This window comes from Bubalus bubalis, chromosome 4 (assembly GCF_019923935.1).
Source record: "Bubalus bubalis isolate 160015118507 breed Murrah chromosome 4, NDDB_SH_1, whole genome shotgun sequence".
NCBI lineage: Eukaryota > Metazoa > Chordata > Mammalia > Artiodactyla > Bovidae > Bubalus > Bubalus bubalis.
Window position 1 is genome coordinate 70,531,360 of NC_059160.1, and position 9,169 is coordinate 70,540,528.

The 9,169-nt window shown below is 37.1% G+C and overlaps 1 protein-coding gene across 2 annotated transcripts in view; it reads left to right on the top strand.

The window, feature by feature from the left end:
• The window catches only part of RXYLT1 (ribitol xylosyltransferase 1), a 28,957-nt gene extending 20,881 nt beyond the window's left edge, over nt 1-8,076 (top strand). For both annotated transcript variants that reach the window (XM_006046654.4, XM_025283900.3), the window contains 2 exons: nt 2,154-2,324; nt 7,639-8,076. In XM_006046654.4, coding sequence (XP_006046716.1) covers nt 2,154-2,324; nt 7,639-8,056 — 589 coding nt within the window. In that variant the 3' untranslated portion in view covers nt 8,057-8,076. The remainder of the gene's footprint in view (nt 1-2,153; nt 2,325-7,638) is intronic.
• The last annotated feature ends 1,093 nt before the right edge of the window (nt 8,077-9,169 follow it).

Here is a 9,169-nt window from a genome sequence, read left to right on the forward strand (position 1 = left end):
TGGCAGGCGAATTCTTTACCACTTCCCCACCTTGGAAGCCCTCTCCCCCAAATTAATTTATATATTATTTGGGGTTTTTTTTGTCTATCTTGTTGTTGTTGTTTAGTCACTAAATTGTGTCTGACTCTTTTGTGACCCCATTTACTGTAGCCCACCAGACTCCTCTGTCTGTGGGATTTCCCAGCAAGAAGACTGGAATGGGTTCCATTTCCTTCTCCAGGCTATATTCCTGAATTAGGGATTGAACTCACGTCTCCTGCATTGGCAGGAAGATTCTTTACTACTGAGCTACCAGCCTATCTTTCTATTAAAAGGAAGGTTAGTTAAATAATATGTAATATATATGAGGCCTTTCTTTAAAATTGGAAACTTATTTTTTTATCATTCTGTTAATACAGGGCCTTTGAGTAACAATAAGTTGACTTCAAGTTGCCACTAGTACATAAACTTCCTGATAGCAGGGATTTTTGTCTCCTTTTTGCACTAATTTATCTGTAGAGCCTAAAACAGTACATATACAGAGTAGGCACTCAACAAATATATGTCAAATGGATGAATTATGAAATAGCTAACTAACATGGTACTTGAATCAGATATTCATTTTCCATTATTTTATCACGGGTTACAAAATGTGACCTTTGACTGCTGCCCAGTTGGCTACACAAATGTCACCAGGGAAGCACATTGACAAAACATATTCTCTGGCCTTCCATGTCCAGATTCTGACTCAACAGGTTTAGGGTAGGGAAGAAGCAGACAAAAGGTTTGCTAGGTATAGCCAGGTTTAAGATGCTCTGAAAAATCTATCCTTTGAGTAGAATGTTTTGAAACAAAAGAATTATTTCTTTATAGTATACTACATCACCTATTCATACAGTATAGGAGGGAGACTCATCATAATTCTGGTACTGTTGGACAAATATCTTTCTTATAGACCAGTGGTTCTCAACCAGGTGCAGTTTTGCCCTCCCCCTAGGAGACATTTGGCAATGTCTGGAGATACATTTGATTGTTACAAGTGGAGAGAGGAGGCGATACTAGCGTCTGGTGGATAGAGGCCAGGGGTGCTGCTCAATATTGTACAGTATAGAGGACAGCCTCCACAGCAAAGAATTATCCCAGCCAAAGGGCAGTAATGCTGAGATCGAGGAAACCATTATTGACTTAACTGTTACGTTAAGCTTTGCTCTTATATGACGGTTGTAGTTCAGGCACATAATTTGTTGCCTCTTATTCTCAAATGCCCATAAGAATGAGCCAGTTGCAACAGGCTTCTCCTGTGTGGGATATAAGATCCTGGGTTTTTTAAAAATCTACTTGAAAAGCTTTTAGAATTGGAGTTCTTTGTTATAGCAATAAAAGGAAACAAAGTAGTGCCATTTGCAGAGACGTGAATGATCTAGAGACTGTCATATGGAGTCAGAAAGAGAAAGACAAATATCATATAATATTGCTTATATGTGGAACCTAGAAACATAGTACAGATGAACTTACTTGCAAAGCAGAAATAGAAACACAGATGTAGAGAACAGACATATGGATGACTTATGGATACGAAGGGGGAAGGAGGGGTAGGATGAATAGAAGATTAGGATTGACATATATTCACTGTATAAAATAGATAACTAATGAGACCCTAACATGCAGCACAGGGAACTCTACTCAGTGCTTTGTGGTGACCTAAATAGGAAGGAAAACTTAAAAAGAGGGGATATATGTGTTCGTATGGCTGATTCACTTTGCTGTACAACAGAAACTAACAAAACATTGTAAAGCAACTATACTCCAATAATTTTTTTTTAAATCATGATTATTATGAATGTAGAAGATTCTTTATACTTTGAAGGTCTTAAGTTCTTCCTGTCTTATAACTTCAGATCAGTAATAGAAGTTGAAGAATATAAAAAAACAAAGCATTTTAGGTGCATAATTTCTGTAGCAACTTTGTAAAGGATGTCAAAGTGAGAATGTTTTTTTTGTCAGTAGATTCAGGAACTTTTCCAAAGTAAGCATGGAAAATTATAACTTGAGATTTAAAGAATCTTATTTTAGATCTCTGTGTTCTACATCATCATGCTACCTAAGATGTTAGATTATGGAAATTTTTCCAATCCTTTTGTCATATATTAACTCACATGTACTTGCTTTTACAGATACAGGAATTTTCCTGTGGTGGAGGTGAATTGGTCAATGCTACATAATGAAAGGCCATACTTGTGTAATTTTGTAGGAACCGTTTATGAAAATTCATCCAGACAAGCACTAATGAAAATATTGAAACAGGATGGGAATGATAAGCTTTGTTGGGTTTCAGCAAGAGAACAGTAAGTTCTATGTTTACTTGATTCATCCTTCATGTTTCCAATCTAAGAATTGCTTTATGTGACCCTACAGATTTCCACAGACATTTTTAACTCCATTAATACCAGTCTTTCCCCAGAAGATACATTAATAATTAAAGCTGTGAAGAAACAGTGTTGTATACATTAAAAATAGAGAGCATCTCCCATAGTCCATCTTGAAGACAAACACTGGTAACTGTCATATGCACATGTCAATTGTTAGGTTTCCTCAATAATATTTGCTAGTCAGACTTGAACACAGGAGATTGTGGATGACAATAAGAATCTTAGGTTCATCTCTGATATGTTCAGCAAACCAGTTCAGTGTTCCAAGACTGGCATGCCATATGCCTCACAGCTTCAGGAACCTGGCATCACCCTGAGGACAGAGGCCATTCTTTGAACCCCGAGATCTAACATAGGACCTTGCATAAAGTAGGCCAGGACAAGTGGGGAATGGATGAATGGATGGATGGATTTAATAGGGTTAACTTTCTTCCATCTTTTACATGGTAATCATGAAACAGGTATTCATGGACTGAAGGAAGAAATTTGGAGATCATTTATTTTATTTTTAAATAGAGTTTCATGTGTAAATCAGTGTCATCAGAGAAGTAATGCCTTTTAAAAAAAAAAGTCCTTTTACATCTAGAAATACATTAATTGGAGCAGATACTGTGTTCTAGAAAGCATGACTCTACTACAACCAAGAATAGTCTACCCAGTAAAGTTCTCATTCAAATTTGATGGAGTGATCAAAAGTTTTACTAAGAAGCAAAAGCTAAGAGTATAGCACCACCAAACCAGCCTTAAAACAAATGTTAAAGGAGCTTCTCTAGGTGAAAAAAGAAGAGGCCACAAGAAAGAAGAAACTTACAAAGTGAAAAAGTAAAGACAAACATACAGTAAAGGTGGGAAACCATCCACACATGAAGCTAATAGGGACAAAAGACAAAGGTAGTAAAATCATCTATATCCATAATAAGCATTTAAGGGATATACAAAACAACTAGATGTAAAATATGATATCAAAAACAGTAATCATGAGGGGAGAAGAGTACAAATGCACATTTGAAGGTAGGAGATCAGCAACTTAAAGTGAAAAAAAAAGGTGGTTCTTTGCAAAGATAAACCCAAATGTATAAACCTTTAACAAGACTCTTAACGAAAAAAAAAAAAAATGAAGAGCACCCAAATCAATAAAATCAGAAATGAAAAATAAAAAGTTACAGCCAACATTACAAAAATACAAGGGATCATAAGAGACTACTATGTACAACTATATGCCAATACAATAGACAACCTAGGAGACGTGGACAAATTCTTAGAAAGGTAGAATCTCCCAAAACTGAACCAGAAAGAAATAGAAAATATGAACAAACTGATTACCAATAATGAAATTGAATCAGTAATTTAAACACTTCCAACAAACAGAAGTCCAGGACCAGATGGCTTCACAGGTGAATTCTACCAAACATTTAAGGAAAAGTTGACATGTATCCTCAAACTATTTTTTAAAAATTTCAGAGGAAAAAACACTTTCAAACTCATTCTACAAGGCTGTCACCACCCTATGTGATACACCACAGTAGCAAAGTGAAGAATAAAAATCATATGATCTTCTCCGTAGATGCAGAAAAAACTTTTGATAACATTCAACATTCATTTATGATAAAAACTCTCCAGAAAGTGGGCATAGAGGGAACTTGCCTCAACATAATAAAGGCCATATACAACAAAGCGGGAACAAGACAAGGACGCCCACGCTCACCACTTTTATTCAGCACGGTTTCAGGAGTCTTGGCCACAGCAATCAGAGAAGAAAAAGAAATGGAATCCAGATTGGAAAGGAAGAAGGAAAACTGGCACTGTTTTCGGATGACGTGATACTATACATAGAAAATCCTAAAGACACCACCAGAAAACTACTAGAGCTCATCTTGAGTTTGGTAAAGTTGCAAGATACAAAATTAACATATAGAAATTGGTTGCATTTCTGTATACTAACGATTAGTGTACTATCAGAAGGAGAAGTTACCATCTTATCAAATAAACTACCTAGGAATAAACCTACCTAAGAAGAGAAAAGACCTATGCTCAGAAAGCTATAAAACACTGGTGTAAGAAATTGAAGACAACATAAACAGATGGAAAGATATATCTTGTTCATCTTGTTCTCGGAATAAAAGAATACTATTAAAGTGACCATACTACCCAAGGCAATCTACGGATTCAAGGCAATCCCTATCAAAATACCAATGGCATTTTTCACAGAATTAGAACAAATGATTTTAAATTGTTTGGAAACTCAAAGACCCAAAATAGCCAAAGAAAAAAAAATCTTAAGAAAGAAGAATGATTTGGAGGAATCATGCTCCCTAACTTCAGACTGCACTACAAAGCTGCAGTCATCAATACAGTGTGATACTGGCACAAAAACAGACACGTAGATCAGTGGAGCAGAGTACAGAGCTCAGAAATAAATCCACACACTATGGTCAATTAAGCTGTGACAAAGGAGGCAAGAATATACAATGGAGAAAAGACAGTTTCTTCAGTAAGTGATGCTGGGAAAATTGGACAGGTGCATGTAAAAGAATGAAAGTAGAACATTCTCTAACACAATATAAAAAAATAAACTCAAAATGGGTTAAAGACCTAAATATAAAGAACAGATACCATAAAACTAGAAGAAAACATAGGTAGAATTCTCTTTGACATAAATAACAGCAATTTGTTTTTTAGATCTGTTTTTAAAGCAAAGAAAACAAAAATAAACAAATGGGAACCTAATTAAACTTAAAAGCTTTTGCACAGCAAAGGAAACCATCAGTAGAACAACAACAACAAAAATACCTAAAGGGTTAATATAATATATATATATATATATCTAAATATATATATATAGAGAGAGAGCTCATCCAACTCAACACCAAAGAAAGCAAATGGCCAAGTTAAAAAAAATGGGCAGAAGAACTAAAAAGACATTTTTCCAAAGAGGAAATGCAGATGGCCAACAGGCACATGAAAATATGCTGAACATGGATACATCAGGGAAATGCAAATCAATACCACAGGTGTGAAGAACAAGGGACAGTGTGCCTGGAATGGAATGAGTGAGGGTAAAATATGAAAGTTGATTGTAGAAACAGGCTTACTCTTGATATTCCTTTGCTACCATTGAACCAGGAGATAGAGTAGGAGTCCTCCTTGCTTCTCATTGCTGCTTCCAGACCTCTTTCCCTTTTCCCTCCCTAAAACAGTATCAGTTTTGAATCTCATACCAACAGATGAAAGTATTCACTACTCTTTCTCTTTGAAATCATAATGGAGAGAAATAAATTGGGAGATTGACTTATATACCCTGCTGCTGCTGCTGCTAAGTCGCTTCAGTCGTGTCCAACTCTGTGTGACCCCAGAGACGGCAGCCCACCAGGCTCCCCTGTCCCTGGGATTCTCCAGGCAAGAACACTGGAGTGGGTTGCCATTTCCTTCTCCAATGTATAAAAGTGAAAAGTGAAAGTGAAGTCGCTCAGTCGTGTCCGACTCTTCACTACCCCATGGACCACAGCCTACCAGGCTCCTCCATCCATGGGATTTTCTAGGCAAGAGTACTGGAGTGGGGTGCCATTGCCTTCTCTGCTTATACACCCTACTATAAATAAAATAGATAACTAATAAGAGTCTACTATATAGCACACAGAACTCTACCCAGTACTCTATAATGACCTATATGAGAAAAGAATCAAGTAACATTGTAAATCAACAATATTCCAATAAAAGTTAATTTAAAAAATAGCTCTTTTATAAAGAAATCATATAAACCTTGGGTTTATCTCCTTAATTCTTTGAAGAGTCTAGTTCCTGATACACTCTCATTCTCTCTGACATTTCTCCAGCCTCATTCTTAGTGATCCCCAAATCCACATGGATGGTCTTTCCATAGCCTTGGTCCTGCACTTCCTTTACTTCCTCTCCTCCAGTGATTTGGGTCTCCACTTCGGTCATTCACTGTCTAGACCTCATGATTACACATACTGCATGATCTCAAGTTCCAGCGATTCTCTCTGTAACCATCTTTTTCTGACATTCCCACTCATTCCCTGTAATAATCTGATTTCAGCAATTTAGCTGGGACTTAACACGTCCTTGTTCCTACTACCTTTCCATTGTCCTTCACTCACCAAATCTGTACTTTCTTATTTACCCCACTTAAACTTCATAATCAATCATGACTGCATATACATTCAGCTTCTTCGTTTCTTAATCTGGCAAATCCTAACTGGTTAAATCCAGCTCTGTTGCCTGCTCCATACCTCCACCTGTGCAGCCACACTTAGAGAAAGGTGCTGACTGATCTCACTTGAAATATCTGACCTCGAATGTCTGGCAGTCATCCATTTCTGTTTTCCATGTGTTCTCCCACTTTCCTGGAAGACCGTTTCATACCCTCTTTTCTCTACCCAGCTGCTCTTACCTTATAACCCTATTGTTTATTTCCCTGAGAAAATAGGAGAAAACGTCTAGCTTTCTCTCAGTTTCTACCCTCGCCCCATACAGTCTGTTCTCAACACAATAGCCAAACTGATTTTGCTCAGACATAGATGAGGTCAGTTACCCTTCTGATCGAAACTGTGTGATAGGGTACTCTGACTCCATTTTCTGCACCTCTCCCCTTCAGCCACCCTGGCTTCCCTGCTGTCCCTTGAAAATGCCAGGCATGTACCATCTCATGGCCTTTATGCCTGCTCTACCTTCTGTTCTCTCCCCAGATACCTGCGTGGTTTGCTCCGTCATCTCTGGCTCCACATTCGGATGCCCCTGAGTGAGACGCCCCCTGATCACCTATTTACACTTGCAGTACTACCCTACCAGAAACTCCCTCCTCACTTCTCTGCTCTGTTTTTCCACACAGTACTTAACACCTTCTAAACAATTGGCTTGACCTGGTTACTATCTGTCTCCACCACTTGAACTGAGATATAAGCTCCATAAGGGCAGGAATTTGGAGGGTGAGGTAAAGAGAGAAGACCTAGCACTCACAAAATTTTGGCTGGTATAACATTCATTCAGAAACTGTATGATCACTAGATTTTAAGTGTACAACTGCAAACTTCTCAAATTCTTAACTATTTTCAAGAAATCTGTTTGGGCAAGACTTGATTCATCTTTTCTGCCTGCCATCTCTATAATGTATTTACCATTTCCTGTAACCAACATTAAAAGATAAAATGTTTTCTTCCACAAAGATATGCTTAGTAAAGTGAAAACTACAGTTATTTTTCTGATTTTCTAGGTGGCAGCCTCAAGAAACAAATGAAAGCCTTAAGAATTATCAAGATGCTCTGCTTCAGAGTGATCTCACCTTGTGCCCAGCAGGAGTAAACACGGAGTGTTACAGAATATATGAGGCTTGCTGCTATGGCTCTGTCCCTGTGGTGGAAGATGTAATGACAGCCGGCAGCTGTGGAAATTCATCTGTGTACCTGAATGCTCCTCTGCAGTTGCTCAAGTCCATGAACGCTCCTTTCATCTTTATTAAGAACTGGAAGGAACTTCCTGCTATCTTAGAAAAAGAGAAGACTATAAATTTAGAGGAAAAGATTCAAAGAAGAAAAAGATTACTTCACTGGTATCAACACTTCAAAACAGAGCTAAAAATGAGGTTTACTACTATTTTAGAAAGTTCATTTTTAAAGAACAATAAAAATTAACTGTAATTCATTGTTTTCAAGCTAAGGTCTGAGTTTGTAAATCATTTCTAATGCTGTGTACATGTGTGTGTGTATTTAGAAATGTTCTTTAAGGTACCCAGTAGACTCTAGATTATGTCTGTAGTATTGACCAAGTACAGCCTTACTGGACCACTCCTGAAAATAAGGTTAAAATATACTCAGACTCATTTGTACAAAGTTGAGTGATTCAACATTTATCAACTCTTCTCACTCGATAAATCTGCTCAAGGGAAGCAGCATGGTTTCGTGGAGAGACTGGGCTGTGGAATCACACAAAACCTGGGTTAGAACCTCACTGCTGCACCTATTGTCTAGGGACCTTGGGCCAGCCACCTCATTGTTCATTTCCATGTAGAACGGAGATGATGGTACCTCATAGAGCTGATTGTAAATGAAATGAAATAATATATAAAGGACTCAATAATTGAAATAATCTCTAATTCATTTTTTATTCCTTACTAGTTAATAATAGAGTTAAATTTAAATATTTTAACACACAGTCGTTTCCATAATTTGAGAGTAATCATACGTCATGTTGGGAATGTGTGTGGACAAATCTTACAGAGTTAGACTTTATTTATTTATATATTATTTTTTGGTTATTATATTTCTTAAGTCTTTTTATTGTGATGAAGTACACATAACAAAATTTACCATCTTTAAGATTTCCAAGTGTACAGGTCAGTGGTATTAAATACATTCATAATGTTTTACAACCATCATCACTATCTGTTTCCATAGGTTTTTCCATCTTGTAGAAGAACTGAAACTCTGTACCCATTTAACAACCACTGTCCCTTTTTGCCTTGTTCCAGGTCCTGGCAACCACCGCTCTACTTTCTGTTTCTACGATTTTGTCTATTCCACGTACCTTAAAGTGGAATCATACAGTGTTTCTCTTTTTGTGACTGACTTGTTTTACTTAGCATAATGTCCTCAGAGTTCATCTATGTTGTCGCATATGTCAGAATTTCCTTCTTTTCAAAGCTAAATAGTGCTCCACTGTATGTATATACCACATTTTATTTACTCATTCTTCTATCAGTGGCCACTTGGATTGTCTCCACTTTTTGGCTATTGTGAATAGTGATG